At 45.6% G+C, this 20,730-nt stretch overlaps 1 protein-coding gene across 2 annotated transcripts in view; it reads left to right on the forward strand.

Moving 5' to 3' along the window:
• The first annotated feature begins 793 nt into the window (after positions 1 to 793).
• Positions 794 to 20,730, forward strand: part of MYLK3 (myosin light chain kinase 3) — a 44,732-nt gene continuing 24,795 nt past the window's right edge. The window contains exons 1-3 of one of the 2 annotated variants that reach the window (XM_086689527.1): positions 794 to 997; positions 17,859 to 17,949; positions 18,952 to 19,336. In XM_086689527.1, coding sequence (XP_086545653.1) covers positions 980 to 997; positions 17,859 to 17,949; positions 18,952 to 19,336 — 494 coding nt within the window. In that variant the 5' untranslated portion in view covers positions 794 to 979. Of the gene's footprint in view, positions 998 to 11,382; positions 12,055 to 17,858; positions 17,950 to 18,951; positions 19,337 to 20,730 lie in introns of those variants that run through there. The other variant, XM_025920701.2, reaches the window with a different exon arrangement.

Consider the following 20,730-nt stretch of genomic DNA (forward strand, 5'->3'; position numbering starts at 1 on the left):
GTATGGTGCACATGACCATCCAGTAAGATAACAAGACATTTTAGATGCAAAGAAGTTGAAATTATTTAAAAGTTATATGGCATTTATTGACCATAAAAAATCCTCCATCCCCAATTTTTAAGAGTGACTGCAACCATCAGGGAAACACTTTTTAGGTGGTCACTTGTCCCCTGGTGGATTCCCCAGCAACTTTCCTATTTGTCTGGCTTGGATTCTGAATGCTCATTCAAGGACACATTAATTAATTAATGAAACATAAGAATAAAGACTGCTAACTGGGACTTGGAAATGTAAACTCAGTTGCCTATTAGGAATGTAATCAACAACCATCACACTTTGCTGTGCTTTCTGTGGAAATGAGCAGAGGGCAGGCCAACCCGTCTTAAGTGCCTGGGGTCTCCAACAATGATGGATTATTTCTCCCTGAGGGCTGCCCTGGAGCGGGGCCAGAACATTTGCCTTTGAGCTGTTTCCATTTGTTCACCCAGCTCCCAGAGACGTCATCACCTGCACTGTGGGTTGTTCTGGGCTAGTGATGGAGGAGTTAGCAGCATGGCCTGGAGTGGCTCTCAGTGGGCTGCAGCCAGCTGACACACGCCACTTAGGTTTCCAAGGAGCCAAGCTGTCTCCACTCACGCACGGCTGATGCACTTGTGGCTAAATGCGTTGAAGCCAGGGCCCTGTGCCAGATTCAGGGCATGAAATAGAATGCCACCTCCATCACCAGGGAAACAATGGTCTGCATGCATGATTTAAGCCAGGGCCAACGAGAAAGCTCAAAGGGACGGTCAGCAGAGGAAGGGAGGAAGGGAGACCAGAGGGCAGCTTGCAAGGATTTTGTCTTGGGTTATAACCATTGACAAGCCACTTAACTGCCCACATATTTAAGTTTATCTGGGTATAAGATGGAGGCAACAATATTTACACATCTCACTGGGGACTCACGAAAACAATATTTCTGACAGACCACTGGGGCTCCATGGATGGAAGGTGGTATGTAAGTGCAGATGATAAACTTACTGTGTGTTTGTGCTTTTAGCAGGTGCATTAGGGGGATGTAGACCCTCCAGAAAACACTTGTAGAATCTGATCAAAAACAAACAAGCAACAATAAAAGCTAACAGTTTTAGGTGCATGGATTTGTCTTTGGCTTTGTGCATATTTGGGGGAACTGCATGTATAATTCAGACTTCAGAACCTTTTTCAAACTTACTGCTGTGATTAGTGCTGATAGGTCCTTCTATCATCTGAGAATGCTGTAGTTGGGGATTGTTCCCAAACATTTGCCAACTTCTCTCTAAAAAATTTTCAAGTTAATTTTACTGTGTAGTTTGAGTTGCACGTGGTGTCTGGGACATTTGGTTCCAAGTTGGAAGGGTCCAAAAATCTGTATAAAAAACAAAGCGCAAAGAGGATTTGTTGATCTTCCCCCCTAGGGTTTGCTACATCTGAGGAGTCCTTCTGAGTCTGTTTTACCTCCCTACGTTCTGTTCATTTAAGGCCAAGCAATTGATCTCAGACCTCCCCATAAGATTATTAAATGTTGTTTTCTGTCAGCTAGGGACTCAAGGGAGTCTATTACTCTGTTCTTGGTTAATTAAACCTCTCTCTGCTGCATATTGTCTCTCTAGTAATTCCTGTGGGTCCAGGTAAATGTTGATTATTATAGAAAAACAAACTTGTTTAATAACACAAATAATACACATTAAAAGATTTAGAATAATTATATCAAAGCAATATGGAAAATAAAGATCATCTACAATTAACCATATTGGTATATATGCATATTTCAGACAAACATGTGACCTAATGTATGACCTGCTGTTGTCCAACCTGCTTTTGGGGTGAGGTTTTCACCTATTGAGTCTGAGGAGAACATCATAGATCCTCAGAGTCTCCGCCAAGGGGAGGGGTCCTGCTTCTATTGTATGCTGGAGGCTGGGGGGTGGGGGGATGTGTGGTGGTGCTGGGGGTTGGGGGGGTGGATGGGGACCTTAGAACTTCAGTCAGCACTGGTTTTCAAAGACTTGTTCTCTCAGATGTCACTCCACTTCCTTAGCACTCCTGTGTTTTGGCAACAGCTACACCCCAGAACTGGTAAACACTTGCTGATTTTAGCTTCTGTGTAGATGATGATCCTGCCTCCTGATCCATTTGCACCCTGTTATCAGGTGCTTTAGTCCCCTCCGCCCCCCCTTCGTGCTAGTGGTACTTGATTAAGGCATACCTTACCTGCAGTACAATGTACAAATCTTAGAGCCTATTGAACACAGCAGACCTGTATGCACACATGCGTACACCGATGTGACCACCACTCAGGATATAAAACATCTCCAGCATCTCCGAAGTGGCTCTGTGTCTCCTCTGAGTCAGTGCCCCCCACCCCTAGGTAATTATTCCATACATTCTTAAACACTAATTTTATCATGTTATTTCCTACCTAAAAACATTCCATAGGATTGTTGTCCCTATATCTTGCTGCTTTGGGTCTAAATGTTGCTGCCCGATTTTCTGGGTCCACTCTCTTTCAGATCCTGCCTGCTGAATCATCTGACTTTCCATCCACACCTCTTGGCCTGAGACCAGCCTGTGCACTGTCTCTCCCACCTGCCAGGCTCCAGCTGGAGATCTGTTCACACTGTGTCCTTACAAAAACTGCCCTTTCTTTGGCCTACCCAGATCTCACCATCTTCCAAGGCTCAACTCAAGTCCCATTTCCTCCAAGAAATCTTCCCTTTGCCAATTTTTTTTCTAAGTTCTTTGCATCCCTCTTACACCTGAATTAGTTAACACCATATGACTGAGTTTCTGCAGAGACTTGGGCCATGGGAGCCCAGCTAATATGCCGTTCCTACTTGTGATCCCTGCTGAGCATTTCTGTCCTGCAGCACAAGATTCCCCAAATGCTCCTTTCTTTTCTCTCCTATTCTCTCACATTGTGGGACTGCCCCAGGTCTGCTGCTCTGCAACTCCAGTCCCTACTCACTATCTGTCTCTCCTCTTCTTTCCTTCCGTACTCTTGGCACTTTGCTCCCTAGCTCAGCCAAATCCTCTCTTCCAGTCCTCAGGCCCCATCTTACCATCCTTTCTTTGGATTTGACACAAAAAATCCTGAAACCAGGCTCTCTTCAGAGGGTAGGGATAGACTGAGAAGAGAGAATCTAAGCAGATGAAGAAGGAATTCTTTTTATCAGATATGGTAGGGCTGGAAACTCTGATATATCTTACAATTTTGCTCCCTTGCACCCACAGCCTTTGAGTCTAGGAGTTAGTGACTACCTCATTTTCTCTGTTGTTCCAAGGAGTTAACTTTGCTCCTGCCCAGACTTTCTGAGTTTCCCATGGCACATAGAGAGTTCTGAGCTCACAAGGGTTAGCACAATCAAGGGGTTTAAATAAGATATTGCCACTGATTGCTTACCACAGGTCTAACTTTGATAAGGCTCAGAAAAGTGAGCTCATATCAAAAGCCTACACCCCCTTCTCTGACTCTTTTCAGTCAGGCCAGTTGAGTCAGGATCCCAAAGTGATGAGGTGGGGGAGGGAGAGAGGTTTAGAAACTCTGCCCACTGCTGCAAACACAGGCCCTAGAGCTATAGAGCCAGGTCCAAGTCCCAGCATTGCATAAACTCTCACTGTGAGCCCCAGTCTCTGACTGGGGAAAATGGGGAACGTAATCCATCCACCTCAAAAAAATGTAAATGTGAGCACATGTCAAAGTATTTTGCAAGGGGAGATATCTTCCCTGTGTGAGCTGGTAGAAGGGCCAGCAATGCAATGTGTTGGTATGAAACGGGTTGGCCTGATTCTAACTTGCACATATAATTGTGTTTTTGAACTGGCAGTTGGCAAATGCAGCTCCCCAGAGACAAAGTTGGGTTCTAGATAGAAGATGTTTTAGTTAGATTCCTTTCAGTTGTAAGCTGAGTCGGAGTCTGGCTGCTGGCATTTATATTATAGGGTCTTACTCTGACTTTGGAAAGTGGCTTTATTACTCCAAGCCTCAGTTTACTTGTCTGTGAAGTGGGGATAATAGTCCCTTCCTTTTATAATTATTGAGGTGCAAAAGGTAATTTATGCAAAGTTGTAGCACAGTGCTGGACACATAGATGTGCTCAGAAAATATTAGTGCTTTCATTACTCCCTAACAGGTGTTGCTTGGTAAGTGTTGAAGGAATGAAGGAATGAAGGAATGAAGGCTGTTGGTCTGGATTTGGCTTCTGTGAGTGCTTTTTTGTTCTTCTCTAGTATTTTCAGACTGGTTCCATCTGATTAGTCCGGGAACAATTTTCACTAGGCATGGGGGAAAAGAATTGACTAAATACAAAAGCTTCCCGCAGGGGTTGGAATGCTGACCATGGAAGAGAGTGACATCCTGGGGGCAAATCCACTAGCCACCTGAGAGCTGGCAGGGGACTTCCCAAGCTCAGGCCAGGTTTCCATGTAGCTGTCATTTCCCTCTCTGCTTCTTCAGAGAGTCCAGCTTGACTTTGGTTTTATTCCCAAGCCTAGTTCCTAGATTCATCTTGGCAGGACTGTGGCTGTTGTTTTACTATCTTTCTGGGTAGCTTTACTATCTTTCTGAGACCATTGTAGACATTTTTCTATGAAAAAATAAGCAACCAATATTGTATCTGGGGGTCCCAGACCCTTTGCCCCCTCCTCATCTACCCAGACAACTGTCAGAGCCAAGCCTGTGGGGCAGAGCCTAATCTTGTCTACACACACACACACACACACACACACACACACGTGCACGCACATGAACGTATATATCCCTCTTACACCCACATCGTGGGGCCAGAGTTCCATGGCTACTCTGAGGGCAACAGTTTTGCTATCTGGTCCTGTTTTTGCCATTAACTTACTATATGACCTTCAGAAAGTCCCTTCCCCTCTCATGGCTTCAGATTCTCCATCTACAAAATGAGAACACTGACCTCATGCAGCAGGAGTAGGTCATGCCTTCTCCCTCACTGCAGCTCCAGTCTCTGGGGCTCTGTATGTCTTTGTTGCTTCCTGAATAGTTTTACTCAAAGAGGGAACAGGTAGACCCTCTCAGCCTGGAGATAACTAACCAGACTCCCAGCCAGGGTGTAAGCAGCCCCTGCAAAGAAAAGAAGGGTCCCCTACTCTGGCTAATTGGACCTTTCTTCTGTCCTGGAGAGCTGCCTGAATCAGGGAGTGATTCCCAGCTCCTCTCCTGGGCCCCTTGCACCAGGATCCTGGGTTTTGAAATCAGGTCAGTTCTGCCCTAGGCTCCCTCCCTTCTTTCCTCCCTCCTCAGACCACACGGTGTTTGTTTCACAGCTGGACACTTCATTAAGTGATGCAGGAAGTAGGCCCCCCAGGAAGCAGATACCACCCAGCAAACCAGATAACAGAGCGAAGCCTCTGGATGCCTCTGGGGCCTGGGGCAGGGTCAGAGATAAGCGGAAATGCCAGGCTTATCACTGCTGCCTGAGTTCTAGAGAAATCATCCTGGCTGGCCAGCCCACCTCATTCCCAGCACTCCCGGGGCGGTTGGGCATCTCCAGGCAGAGTAAACACTGAGTTGGCACAACGGGTGCAGCCGCAGGAAGGGGACTCTGTGCCCCACTCAGGCACTTCACGGCTCCAGCGCCAGAGGCCAGCAGCGGGCATCAGATTACATCCAGATATTTGCGGTAAGGGCGCTCCAGGCCGGTCTGCTTTGAAGTAGGAGTCTGAGGGACAATTGTTAGGGTCATGCGACTAAGGAGGCCTTGGTGACAATTATCCCCCAGACGTAGGTCCTCTTGGACCAAGAAGCACGGTCAGCAGGAAGCTCTGGTTGATGGATACGGCCCAGGGATGGTCAGCTTGGGCCTCCTCAACTAAGGGTGTAGCGGGCAGACAAGGCCTGGTGGCTGCTAACCCCTAAATTGTCTGAGTTGAACCTGTGAGACTTTCTGGGGTTCTGTTTCATATCCGATTTCCTTTCCTGAATAAGCTCTGCTTAATGGAGGACAGGTTTGCACTTTTTGAGTGCACATCAGTTAATTGTGCATACAAGGGAGATGGCCTGGGTGGGCTGGTACCTGTGGGAGCTGATTTAGGACTGGGGAGATAACTCCTTTCCCTCCTACCACCCCACAATGAGGTGGCTGGACACACTGCTGTCCTGTTGGCTGACCATCTGGAGCAGGGATGGGTGGGGGGTGTGAGTTGTAATCTCCAAAGTTTTCATGGACTTACCGCGTGCCAGGTATGGTGCAAAATGTTTCACTTACATGAATACTCAAACAGCCCTGTGCTTACTGCACTGTCCTGCACCCCCTTACAGGTGAGGAAAGCTGCATTCAGAGAGGCTAAGTTTCAGCTATGCAGCTGGCCAGGGGGCGCTTTTCTGTGAAGTAGAAAAGCATACCTTTTCTCAAGCTACATGGCCTCCATCTCTGAGAAAGCTGTCATATTTGATTTCATTACAAGACCCTCGCTAGAGCCCTCACTGCGGTGTGCTGCAACGCTTGTTATGACCATACACATCTGCAAAGTATAGGACACGTTGTACATGTTGTACCCTGAGCTCTGCAAAACCTACTTCCCTTCCTGCTTCCCAGCAGCAAACACAGGGGAGTCTTTCAGTGGTTTCTCCTGGTATTTGCCTCCACTTTCCTCCTTGTCAATTTTGTGCATTGTCTGTGCGTTTCCTATTAAGAGAAATGATTCAGTTTTGTCACTTTCCCACTTCCCCTCCCCCATCCTTACAACATCACTGTTTTAACTTTGCAAAGTGTTGACTTCATTACAGCATAATAGTGTGAACAATATTATGCAAATAGTATTCACTAAAAAAATCAATCATGTACTTTAATGTCCTTATTTCAAAAGGTGCTTAAATTGTTTACATCTCTGAAAGTCTTTTTTTTTTCCTTTTAATGTTTATTTATTTATCTTGAGAGAGAGAGAGAGAGAGAGAGAGAGAGAGATCGCGCGCGCGCGCACGCGTGCATGGGAAGGGGAGGGGCAGAGGGAGAGAGAATGAATCCCAAGCAGGCTCTGCACTCAGTGAGGAGCCAAAGAGGAGGCTCAGTCTCACAAAGGTGAGATCATGACTGAAATCAACAGTCAGAGGCTTAACTGACTGAGCCACCTAGGTGCCCCACATCTCTGCAAGTCTTAAAAATGCTTCCTTCTGTCCTTTGACGATGTGCAGTGTCTTCAAATTTCTAATCTAGAATATACTACATTCAGTCTGTTCCAGTGTCCAGTTGTTTTAGAACGAGAAGTCTGATGTCATCCTGATTCTGGTTCTTTGGCACATGATTTTTTTCTTTCACATTTTGGGGAGCTTTTATAATCTCTTTATCTCTGTGTTCAAAAATTGCATGATGACTGTAGTATTTCTTTGATAAATTCCTACCCTCTTTCATTTCTCCTGAAATTCCAGTTAACTAGATATGGGGCTGGATCCATTATCTACTCTTATCTTTTCTCTCTCTACATAGGGCTCTTCATCTTTTAATTGTCCTTTCTGGGATATTATCTTAACTTCATTTTTTTCATCTCCATACTGGATTTTAAAATGCTAACATTCATGGGGTGCCTGGATGGCTCATTTAGTTAAGCATCTGACTCTTGATTTTGGCTCAGGTCATGATCTGATGATTTGTGGGTTCGAGCCCCCAGTTGGGCTCCACCCTGACAGTGTGGAGCCTCCTTGGAATTCTCTGTCTCTTTCTATCCCTCCCCAGCCTCTCAAAATAAATAAATCAACTTAAAAAAAATAAAATTTTAACATTTGTATTTTTAATTTCCAAGACTGCTCTTCTATTCTATGCCTGTTCTTTCCCCATAACACCGTCTTCTTTTTTAATGGATGGAATTGCGTTTCATACTTTTCTGTGGCAACTAATGAGAGCCTTTTTGAAACTTTCTTCTGTTTCTTGTTTTCTCTGTTTCCTCCATGATTACATTTCTGTTTTGGGGTGCTCCCCTTTTCACCTTGGGGCTTTCTTTGAATACCTGGTGATATTTTTTTTTATCTGTGCATATTTCAGAGTAAGGCACAAAAAACTGGCTGAGTGGTTGAGGCTTGTGGACTGGCTGGCTTTGTTGAGGATGACCAGATGAGAAGCTCCCAGGAACCTCCAGTGCCAGTACATAGAGCTATTGTATTATGGACTATTGAGTTTCTCCAGAAACAGACCTCTGATCTCCATGGAGGGTGGGGGCTCTCCTGGCCATGCCTGTTCTATGCAGAAGTGGGGAAGGAGGAGAGCCACTACTTTGGAATGGACTCCTTAGCCTTGCATTTCTCCTCCCTTCTTATTCTACTTGGGGTCTCAGGGTCCACAGGGGTTGTACAGGGAAAGCTGGCTGTCACCAGAAAGGCCAGGGAAGAGTCTTGGGTTCAGTGCACGTTGACCCCAGCCTATGACAAACAGAGGTCAGTCTATGTTTTTCTGGGAGTGGATCAGCTGTCCTGTCCTTACCCAGGAAAGATGAAGTGTCACTGGATTTACTACTCTGTACCCAATCAGCATGGCTGTCTCTTCTCTGGTCTGTGTTGATTTGACTTGAGGGATGGAATGGTCCCCTTCTCCCCTGGGCGGGTGCCATTACCCATAAAGAATTGCCCAAGGCTCTTGCTGTGCCCTGTACATCAGGGAGAGTTGGAGAGAAGCTGTGCGTCAGCCCTCACAGATCTCATTTCTCCTCAAGGCAGAGAAATGACAGGTATTCAAACTAGTCCTCCTGGCTGCTCTTTTTCATCAAAGAACCCTCAAGGAATTCACCTGTCGGCATATTCCAAGTTTTTTCCCATGAGGCCCCAGAGCTTACTGCTGGGAATTGTCAAGGCATCTTACCCTGCACTTGTTTGTCGTGGAAAACCCCAGCTGCTGCTCCTTCCATAAGTCTCCTGATGCTCAGCCCAGCCTCCTGCACAGCTGGAGCCCCCTTAATTCATTTCTTCCATACGTTTGTGTTGAATACCCACAACCTGCCAGGCATGTTGGTGCACCTGAGGATTAAGGCAAGTCCAAGGACTGTTCTGACCCCAGGGAACAATGAGCTGGTTCTGAAACAGTAGAGGATGCAGCAGCCACATTTCTAGTGAACCAGCTGCCTTGCAATTACTTGCTGCTTAAGGGAGACCTAGGGGTAAATCCTTTTGTAATTTAAATAGTTAGCTTTTGATATAGACATCTGTCTGGGACATTTTGTTTTCCTTTGGGTTCAAATGGACTTTCAAGATAGGTTTCCAGGTTTTTTTTTTTTTTTAATTTTTAATTTTCAAATTTATATCCAAATTAGTTAGCATATAGTGCGGCAATGATTTCAAGAGTAGATTCCTTAATGCCCCTTACCCTTTTAGCCCATCCCCCCTCCTGCAACCCTTCCAGCAACCCTCTGTTTGTTCTTTATATTTAAGAGTCTCTTATGTTTTGTCCTCCTCCCAGTTTTTATGTTATTTTTGCTTCCCTCCCCTTATGTTCATCTGTTTTGTATCTTAAATTCCTCATATGAGTGAAGTCATATGATATTTGTCTTTCTCTGACTAATTTCGCTTAGCAATGTTTCCAGGTTTTATTAAGCCAAGGATGTAGGCTGCTCCAAAGATCCCCGCAGCAGTGGCCTGTGGTGCACATTGGTGGAAACTCCCTCCTGGAGTTAATAAACCTTCTAGCCTTATAAATCACAATGCTTCGTAGTACTTACTTACAAGATTGTCTTTGGATGAGGAATGCCTGAAAAGTATGCTCCTCCAGCTTTTGTAAATTCGGCTCGGTCAACCCCTCCTAGAAGCTGGGTTTGTCTCTTTAGACTGGTGGGGACTGCATCCCACAGAGATTATCCATACCTGCTGTCGGACAGGTGTTGGGCTGGTGTTAGATGCAGAGATTTCTCTGGGTAGCCGCTTCCCTAAGTGTGATCCAGGGACCCCTAGCTCCACAGAGAAGTATGAGGTGGTAAGTGTAGAGGAAGGGGTGATTCCCTGGTCAGGTGCTGGTTTCTTTCTGTAGCAGATGAGATCCTGCTGAGGCACATCTTGAATCCCCAAGAGGAGCTGGGGCACAACATTCCCCAAACTTCTTTTTCCAAGAAGAGTTTGTATGTTTGCTTTAAATCACAGTGCTATAACAGACTAGCATTTTTATGAGCATGTTCCTGATATTTCTACCAATGACACCCAGGCCTGTGCTCTCCAGAAATGGGTCTGAATTTCTATACTGGCTGCTTAGGGCAGCTATCCCGATGGAGGGTCCGGTAGTGAGGGGGTTTGTGGTCAAGCTGTACTTGTGTAGCAAGCTCACCCGTAGCTTAAAATAGCAAAATGATCTAAAGGTGCTTTTAGATGTCAGGTTTCCAGGTCAAAGTTTATCCTCATGATTGCTTTTATTCCAGAGGAGGAAGTGTAGCAGGACACTACAAAGGCCCTCCCTGGGGCCAGCATTGGCTACAGCTTAGCTAGCCTCAGGATACCCCGTGTTGGGGCAACCTTGGACAAATTCTCTCACCCTTTGCTTTCTCCCTAAGAGGGCCTGGAATAAAATGGTGTCAGTCAATCGTTCCCTGGCAGCTTAGGGACTCTCTGGTGGCTCCTAACACCCCACCTCAGTGTCAGCCTGAGCATCTCCTTTGCTTTATTTATTGATGCTTCTGTATTCAAACCAAGGGTTTTGAGGCTAAAATGTTTGGAAACTACAGGAAACACAGGCCCACTTGCTCTCTAGGCTGCTACTATGTTTGTTCTAGGGTATAGAGATTGGGTGCCTGATGCCTACATGGTCAATGCTGGAGGAGCAGGGGTGGGGGGGGGGGGGGCACCACTGGTGGGTGTTTTCCAAAGGGCTCTGTGAGGAACTTGACCTGAAGAATGGCACTTGGCAAGTAGCCTAGGCCATTTTCCCTTACTTCTATTTTTAGGTACAAGTGGCTAGTGACTGAGGGCCCATTGTGGGGAAGGATCTGCCAATTCACCCCAAAGGCAGCTTAAACACATATTTGGGGCATCTTCAAAGTAGGAGCACCAAAAATTGGTTTTAATTTGTGGAAGCATCAAAATTTTTATCATGGCAAAAATCAGAATGACTTCACATTTATTTTTGGTTTTGCTTTCCATCATGAATTCAATGTGTCTGTAGCAAGTTTGATACCATCTGCTCCTCAGTGCTTTGGGCCTCTAAAGGTCTACCCTGGGATCCCTGGACCCCTTGTAAAGTCCAGCTTTCTGGTTCATTACCTAAAGGACCCCCTTTCTTCTAACCTTTAGTCAACTATCCAAACTCCTGCCTGCCTTGGATAGATTCTTAAAATATTTGCCTATCAGCACCCTCTCAGAGAGGAATGTTAAATGCTGCCATGATGTCAAAGGGGCCCCAAGGAGAAGGGCCTTGCCAAACCCAGCCTATCACTCATAGCCACAGCAGAGTGGGAGATAAGCAAGGCTCAGAGAGAGTCTGGTCCTCTGGGCTCCCTAAACAACCCAGGCGCTGTGGGGCGAGGCTGTTAGCTACCAAGAACAATGAAACTTCCAGATATCACTGCCCAAGTGAAAACTAGGAGTCTGTGGATTTTCTGATTCCTCGTCCTTGTCAAGCTTGCTTCAGGATGTCTGAAGCCTCCAAGGAGGGTGTGGAGACCTGGGGGCTGCTGGTGTCAGGCAAGGCCTGCTTAACAACCATGGACAAAAAGCTTAATGTGCTAAACGAGAAGGTTGACAAACTCTTGCATTTCCAGGAAGATGTCACGGAGAAATTGCAGTGTGTGTACCAAGGCATGGGCCACCTGGAGCAGGGCCTACACCGCCTGGAGGCCTCTCACATCCTGGGCCCAGGTGGGGCTGACCATACTCCTCCAGCTGACGCACAGGCTGGGTGGCCAGAGGTCCTGGAGCTGGTGAGGAATGTGCGGCAGGATGCTGCCCAGCATGGTGCCAGGCTTGAAGCCCTATTCAGGATGGTCGTGGCCGTGGACAAGGCCATAGCTTTGGTGGGGGCTGTGTTCCAGAACTCGAAGGTGATGGATTTCATCATGCAAGGGAGTGTCCCTTGGAGGAAAGGAAGCCTGGCTGATGGCTCTTCAGAGGTTGGTTCTTGCTTCCCTATCCCAGTAACCCTTCTGGCTGAAAGGGAGACCCCAGTGACTCTGGTGGGGACACTGGCCAGGCAGCTAGTCTTAGGAGCAGCAGGAGCTGTTGTTCTCTTCCTGTGCCACCTGCATGACCTGTGGATGGAGAAAGAAGAGGGTGAACCTGAGAGCTCATAGGTGGATTTTCACACAGGTCACTGACTGGCTGCTCTTCCCAGGGAAAGGAAGAGGCAGTGCCTCGGTGAGGTCTGTGGGGCCTTGGCCAGTGTCAGAACACCTAGTGGAGGGAAATGGGCCATTAGGGAGAGGAGGACAGTGAAGCTTATTGGACATTCTAGTAACTTCTTTTTGCTCCCTTTTGTCCTTCACACCTGGAGTAGGAAACAGGTGGGATCCAGCTTACCTATTAGAACCCCCTTTTAGAATCCTCACCTTCCTGTCCCCAACCTTGTGCTGTGTCCCAGAGTGGGCAGAGTGTGCAGCTGCTTGTTCGAAGATGAGTGTTGACAATGACCCCTAGGGGACACAGGCTATGAAGAAGCCGGAGCCTGGGGGTGGAGTATGGCATTTCTGGGAGGACTGTTCCCAAAGATTGCATAATCAAACCTGCTGGCTAATGGAAGTTTGGCTGGGGTGGGGGTGTTTGTGTATGTGTGAGGTGTATAGAAGCAACATTCTGTTTGGGAACAGCTAAGAGTCAGCCACTTAGCAACACTCAGACGGCCTGGAGCCACCATCTCAGATCCCTGCTGTTATCCACCAGCCTCTGGCAAGAGATAAGCTGAGGTCCACAGGAGGCTGTGCTGGACTCTGTGTCAGCAGTGAGGCTTTCAGGGGAAAGGCTGCAGGGTTTGCCTTCCTTCCTCATCTGCAGCCAGGCCAGAGCTCACCCTGCTGGCCCCTTCCTCTCCCTGCCCCTCACCTTCTTCCAGAGGATGCCCCTCTCCAGTAGCTCCTTGCTTCCTGCAGCTGTCCTGTGAGTCTGGCCTGCAGGGGAGAGGTGACCTCCCCCTTTTTCACTGATAACCAACCTCAGCTTTAAAGAAGAAAATGACTCTAATAAATGCACATGATGAAAATATTCATGTGGTAAAAAACATCATCGTGTCCCTTCTACTCCATTCCCCCATCCCCAGTCCCCAAGACTCCTCCTCGAGCAGTGATAGGTGCCAATTTCCTGCAAAACCTCACAGACGGAGTCTGTTTATAACACACCTCTTTGTTCTATTTTAACTCAAATCATTCACATTATTCTGGCCTTGATTTTTTTTTAACTTAATATATTTTAGGCATCGTTTCATATTTAAATTTTTTTTCAAAATTTATTTACTTATTTTGAGATAGAAAGAGAGAGAGCAGGGAAGGGGCAGAGAGAGAGGGAGAGAGAATCCCAAGAGGTTCTGCACTGTCAGCACAGAATCTGACATGGGGCTTGGACCCACAAACCGTGAGATCATGACCTGAACCAAAATCAAGTCAGATGCTTAACCGACTGAGCCACCCACGTGCTCTGTTTCATATTTATACATAGAAATCTTCCTCTTTCTGCAAGTTGCAAAGTTCTCCAGTTGGGAGGGTGTGTCTTAATTTGTTATCTAGCCCTGCATCATTGTTTTTTTATATTATTTCTTATTTTTAGCTATTATACATAACGATGCAGCAAATATCCATAGAAGTGTGAGCTTATGTCTACGATACACTCCTAGATGTAGCAATGCCATTTGTGTATATAAAGCAAAACTGGCCTTCAAAGGAGTTTTTCCAATTTGGTCTCCTGTCAATAGCATATGGGAATGGTTGTGGCCTCCCCTTTGGCTGACAAAGCATACCATCCAATTTGTTTATTCTTTGCCTGTGTGGGGATTGAAAACTGAGATCTTATTGTGTGTGTGTTTTTTAACATTCTGAAAAATTTTGCGAAATGCAAACTTATAGTAGAGCACTTATAGTAGAGATTAGTATCATGCACTTATAGTAGAGATTAGTATCATGCACCCTGTGAACCCACAAGGGGAGGCCGATGTTGTTGCATATATCCTCACCTACTTCCCTCTCTCTAGATTATTTTGAAGCAAATCTGAGACATTGGATCATTTCATCCAAAAAAACTAGCAGTTATATCTAGAAGATAAGGGCTCTTTTAAAAAATGTAATCACAAGGGGCGCTTGGGTGGCTCAATCATTTGAGCGTCTGACTCTTGGTTTCAGTTCAGGTCATGATCTCACAATTGTGGGATTGAGCCCTGTATCAATTTGTCAGTGCAGAGCCTGTTTGGGATTCTCTTTCTCCCTCTCTCTCTCTCCCCTGCTCATGTGTGCTCTGTCTCAAAATAAATAAATATTTTTAAAAAACAAACAAAATACTCGTAATCATGATACCATTATCATGACGAAAAAGCACATAGTAATTTAATATTACCAAAGTCAGTGTTCAAATTTTCCTAATTGTCTTATGCTTTTTTTCCCCTTACAGTTTGTTTATTTGAATCAATATTTAAATAAGACAACTGGTTATATGCCTCTCAAAGCTAATTCTTTTTCTTTAATTCATAAAAAAATTAAAACTTTTCATTATGGAAAATTTCAAATGTAGCCAGAAATAGATAGAATAGCATATATCATTGTAGTTTTAATTTGTATTTGCTATATTTTTCTGTGAACTGCTCATGTTCTTTTCCCACTTTTCTATTTCATTTTTTTGTACTTATTGATTTGTAAGAGCTCTTCATATATTAGTGAAATTAGCTGTATATTATATGTGTTGCAGGCATTTCTGAATGGGGAAATCATAGAACATTTTCTTTTCTGAGTTCTTGCAACATTTCTTCTTGTCTGTTCTGGTCAACTGGCATGTGATTGATCTCTTTTCTGGTCTTTGTGTTTAATACAGCTATCAGTAACCATCTATAGGTTTGGGTCTAGCACCCCAATCAGACTGTCAGTTCCTATTTGATCCATGACAAGAGGCCTCTACTTCCCTCTGTGTACTGTGGCCAGAGCGGGTCTCGTAGGAGGTGTCAGAGAATGGGTAATGAACTGAGACAGACGCCTAGCTATTTAACATATTGTTGGTGTTGAAAAGAGACTTTCTGGAGATCCTGTTCATGTTTCCTTAAGAGGGTAGGGGCATAGTAATGATTTATGGGATTGAATTAAATCCTAGCATTGGCTCCTAAATTTGAAAATTGTGCCGGGACTATGGAATTTAAGAAACAAATGAGCAAAGGAAGAAAAAGAGAGAGAGAGAGAGAGAGAGAGAGAGACAAACCAAGAAGTGGACTCTTAATTACAGAGAACAAACTGATGGTTACCAGAGGGGAAGGTGGCAGGGGGGACAGGAGAAATAGGTGATGGGGATTAAGGAGCGCACTTTGCCATGAGCACTGGGGATTGTATGGAAGTGTTGAATCACTGTATTGTACACCTGAGACTAATGTAACACTGTAGTTAACTGTATGTTAACTATATTGGAATTAAAACATTTTTAAATGTCCAAAAAAAGAAAGAAAGAAAAAAGAAAATTGTGCCAGGACGTCACAAAGTTCCTCCTTGGGTTTTCTGAAGTGCCCAGTGGTACTTCAGTTTGGTTGTAAAAATGAATTAGAGTATTTCTAGAAGTCAGGTGCTCTTTCATGAAGGACAGGGCCAGGCTCAGCCAGGGGTGGGCCCAAATCATAGGCAAACTGTTCAGAAGACACCAGTCCTCTAGAATGGTGTTTAGGGTCTCTTCTCCTTCCTCTGGATGAACTGGAACCAAAAGGTTGAGTCCTGAAGACACGACTCAGCTGTGTGTGTGTGTGTGTGTGTGTTTGCATGTTTAGGTGCGTGTGTACGGCCTACACCAAGAGTGGAAAGAGGCAGAGGACACTCTGAGCCCATCAAGGTCTGCCAAAGGAGAGTTTGTTTGAGTGCCTCTCCGCCGGGGTGAAACAGGAGGCATCCCGTGATAATGCTTCCTGTTCCCCCAGCTACGGGGGTGGAAGGACAGAGTCTGCAGGAGGCCAACGTAGAGGTCTCTGCTGAGTAGGGGGCCCTGGTCACATTGATGTGCTGGTGCTAATCATAATAACAGCAGCTGACATTTATTTATTAGGTGCCTAGCACACGCCAGGGGTGGGGCTGGGTGTTCCCATGTGTTGTTACCTTCAAGAAGACAAAGCTTGGTGTGCTGGGATCCCAAAGGGATGAGCACGTAGTAGGATTGAATAAAGCAGGTACAGTGTAGGAAAAACAGTGGAACCAACCCTCATCCTTAGTGCCAGGGAGACTTTCTGGAGAGGTGAGGACTGTGGTGCCCCAGTTAGAGGGAACTGCTCCAGCTGATTTTTGCCATGTGGCCCTAAAGTTGCCAGATCTTCAGTTTTTTTTTTTTTTTTTTTTAGGAGAATTTGGGAACCTAGACTTGTTTATAATCAGTTTTATTAATATATAATTTACATACAATAAATGGCACATACACACAAACTATGTACATAGTTCAACATAGTTCAACAAGTGTGTACATCCAAATCAACACCACCATAATCAAAACACAGAGCAATTCTAAGCCCCAAAATGGAACTTAGAATTTTAATATAAAAGTCTCCTAGATTTAAAGTGTTGATAACAAATTAAAAAAATTAAAATGCTGTGCATGCCAAACAAAATGTGTCTCAAGCTCTTTTTGGCTCCCAGTTGGGGTGTCTGTGGCCAAGTCAAGGGAAAGGGCCTTCAGCAGTGAGTGGGGCCCAGGGTCTCAGCCCAGGCTCAGGGCTGTGCTGTGACCAGAACTGCTGCTGTGATAAGGGCCAGGAGGAGTTTTAGGGGCTGCAACCAGTCAAAGGCTCAAAACCTCTACAAACACCAGGGGCACCCAGCAAGGGGTTAGGTCATCTAGAAATATTTGCACTTAAAAACACTGAGTACTCCTACTATTTCAGGAGTAAGATCACTGGCCTCATGCAGACCACTTAGAGTTAAAGGGAGAGCTGCTGAGGGCTTCTCTAGGTCAGACTTTGAGTGTCCTTACACAATCCATCCATGGATCAATCAATTGGCTCATCGAAGACAGCTCCCTGTCTCAGGCAGGATAAAATCACCAGAGCTACTGAGCACTTACCATGTGCTGGACACACTTGTCAGGACCTTTCACAAATTAACTCCCCAATCCTCTCACTAACTCTATGAGTCAGATAATATTATTCTCCCCATTTCACAGATGAGGAAAGTGAGACACAGAGCAGTTAAGGATCTCTGCTGAGTGGTGAAGATGGGGTTTAAACCCAACAGGTCTGGGTCAAGAGTCTGAGAGGCTGTGCTTCCTGCCACACTACTGTACTGTAAAGGGGTGACCATAGGATGCATCAACCCAGTTTCCTGGCAGACACTATTCATTGATTGTGGCATTCTCCCTACCCTTCTTTCCCCTCTACCCATCCCCACCCCTTAAACAAGCATGGGTTAATTTGACTTTAGAATCCAAGCAATAGCCATAACTGACTGATCTGAATTATTAACACTTTATGATTAAATTTATTTTCCATTACTGGTCTACGTGGTTTGGGGTCCAGTCTGTTTAGAAGCCCTGTCAGGTCTGCTCCTTACTGACAACATGAGACATATTACAAAGAACTTGATGACCTTGGGTAAGTGTCTTTGTCCCTATGATGACAATAGTGATATCTACACTCTAGTATTACTGTGAGACCACGTGAAATAACCTAAGTACTTCTACCTTTAGCATATGGTAGGTGTTCCACCTTCTGTGGCCTGAACGATGATGGTGATGATGATCGTGGTGGTTTTTATGGTGTTTCTTTTAGAACAAAGATCGAGTGGAAGAGAAAGGAGCAAAACCAAAGCATGTGCTGAGCACCAGAGCCGTGCAGGCCGAGATCAGGGGGTCTCCGGAGGGTGAGTGGGACCCTATTTGCTTTATTTCACATCACACACATAATAGTTTCAAAATAAAAATACCAATGGTGACAATGTGATCACTGAAAAACTGTTGAAGCTGCTGCTTTTTTTTTCTTTTTTCTTTTGTCCTGTATGTATATCCCACTATGTATTCCTATTTTATTTATTTATTTATTTATTTATTTAAAAACATTTTTTAATGTTTATTTATATTTCTGCACTGTCATTGCAGAACCCAAAATGGGGCTCGATCTTATGACTATGTGATTCTGCCCTGAGCCAAAATCAAGACTCAAGAGTCAGACATTTATCTGACTGAGCCACCCAGGTGCCCTGTGTTACTGTTTTAAAGTCACTTGGAATAGCTTCTTCTTGTGTAAGCTATGCCACCAACCTCAGGTCTATTTCACTTTCCTTTAAATCTTTATGGATTACTTTTATTAAAGTTTCATTTTCTTTTACAATTTTGTGTAATATTGACATAGTTCTAAAGTCAAATAGACAGAACAAGGTATATTAAGAGAAGTCTAGCTTCTGTCCTTGTTCTCTGCATTGTGTTCCCTCCCTTGCATATGAAAGCATTTAAAAAAGTTTTTGTCTTATCCTTCTTTCTGCCTCTTTAGGCATGAAAGTTTAAGCATGAACATTTTTACCATGTTCTAAGTGGTTGTGAACACACACTCACATATCCTCCTTTCCTAGATAAAGAGAAGCACATACTTTTCTCCACCTGACTTTTTTTTCACTGTATATCCTGAGATCGCTTCATAGCCACATAAGGAGATACTTGCATCTTTCTATTTTCATGGCTGTGCAGTACTCCTGTGTGATGGGCCATGGTTTAGTCAACCAGCCTCCTACTGGTGGTCACTTGGGTTATTTCTAGTCTGCCTATTATAAAGATGCTGCACAGAACGGCCTTTGCACATTCGTTACAATATCTTTAGCACAGAGTTCTCCATATAGGAATGCATTTTTATGCTGCCTATTTTCCTGTAGAGAGCCAGAAGGAAAACTTGCCAGAGGGGACAGTGGAGACGCTGACTCCCATCAATGCTTCAGGGATAGGATCTGATCTTCTTACCCAGGAAGAGGCTTCACTAGGGCAGGCAGAAGTGCCCCCTGGCCACCTGCCGCTGCCCACAGAGGTGGAAGCCAAAGTTCCTAGAGCATTCATTGAGAACCCTGGGACTGACCTGGAATTGTCTGCAGCACCCAACAGGGTCAAGGAGGCCCCAACCAGCCAGGAGACTTTACCCAGTACAGCACGAGGATCATCATTCAGCAGGCCTGACTCTCGGCCCACAGAGGCAGGCATGAGGCTGACTCCAGGGCTGCCAGTCCAGGCCAAGGCAGCTTACAGTGGTGTAGAAACACCTCCGAGGTAAGGGGTGTTCCTCCATGGTGGGCAAGGGAGGGAGTTAACAGCAGCCCCTCAGCTGGAGCATGGCCAAGAGACTAGCTGCTGAGGCTGAGTGTCACTGTCGGCACAGTGCTGGCTAGCTTCATGAGGGGAAGACAGGAGAAGGTGCAGGCAATGCTTTTGGGAATTTAGAGCACTGTTTCTCACCTGGTGCCCATTACAATTACCTGAAAGAATTTTTTTTTAATGTTTATTTTTGAGACAATGCGAGAGATAGAGTGCAAGCAGTGGAGGGGCAGACAGAGGGAGACACAGAATCCGAAGTGGGCCCCAGGCTCCGAGCTGTCAGCCCAGAGCCTGACACAGTGCTTAAACTCAACGAACCGTGAGATCATGACCTGAGCCAAAGTCGGATGCTTAACCGACTGAGCCACTCAGGTGCTCCCTGAAAGGAATTCTTAAAATACCAGTGCCCAGAGAGTCTGATTTATTCAGTCTGGAGTAAGGCTCAGGTATTTTCTTGCTTTCTTGGTCTTCCTTCCTTCCTTCCTTCCTTCCTTCCTTCCTTCCTTCCTTCCTTCCTTCCTTCCTTCCTTCCTTTCTTCCTTCCCTCCCTCCCTCCCTCCCTCCCTCCTTCCCTCTTTTTCCCCTCCCTCCCTCCCCTCCTCCCTCCCCCCACTTCCTTCCTCCCTCCCTCCCTCCCTCCCTCTCTTTCTCCCTTTCTCTCTTTCTCTTTCTTACAAGCTCTTTGGGTGATTCCAATGTGGAGCAGGGCTGAGAACCACCAGCTCTTAGAGCAATTATAATAGCTACAGGCTGGGGCTCACTGAACTCTCCTAGGTGCTGGAATTGACCAAGCTTTTCACAGGCATCATATCTCTGTAGTCTCACAACATTCCCAGGAGATGAGCGTGGTTGCCTTCCCATTTTATTGATAAGGAAATAGGCTGAGAGTAGCCAGGGCCACATGGCTAGGGATTCACAAAGTTGAAATCTGAATCTAGGTTTATGGACTCCAGAAATCTCCTAACTACTGCACCAGCCTCTTTCCTCAGGTCAGCATTTAATTAAGACCCAAATACTAAGGTAGAGAGGAAAGGATGGGCTTTCAGAAAGAGGTTGGTATAGGCTGAATCAATCTAGGTAGCTTTCAGAATTATGCTTGGGGTCCTGAAGGTGGTGTTGTGTCCTCAGGAGGTAGCCTCAGGACCAGCCCCAGCCCTCAGCAGACACAGTGCAGGAAGACCCAGAACCAAGCTCTCCCCAGCCCTGTGTTCCCCAGCCCTGGGGAACAGTACATCTTGGCCCCCAGGTTGGCCCGCTTAAGGGTACTTGTGCTTACCTGTCTTTTCTCAAGGGGGCCTGGTGCCCTCCTGCACCTGTCCTGGGTCATCTTGACCTGTAACAGAGCCCCA

Source organism: Puma concolor, chromosome E2 (assembly GCF_028749965.1).
Source record: "Puma concolor isolate L17-30 chromosome E2, mPumCon1.1.hap2, whole genome shotgun sequence".
NCBI classification, from domain to species: domain Eukaryota; kingdom Metazoa; phylum Chordata; class Mammalia; order Carnivora; family Felidae; genus Puma; species Puma concolor.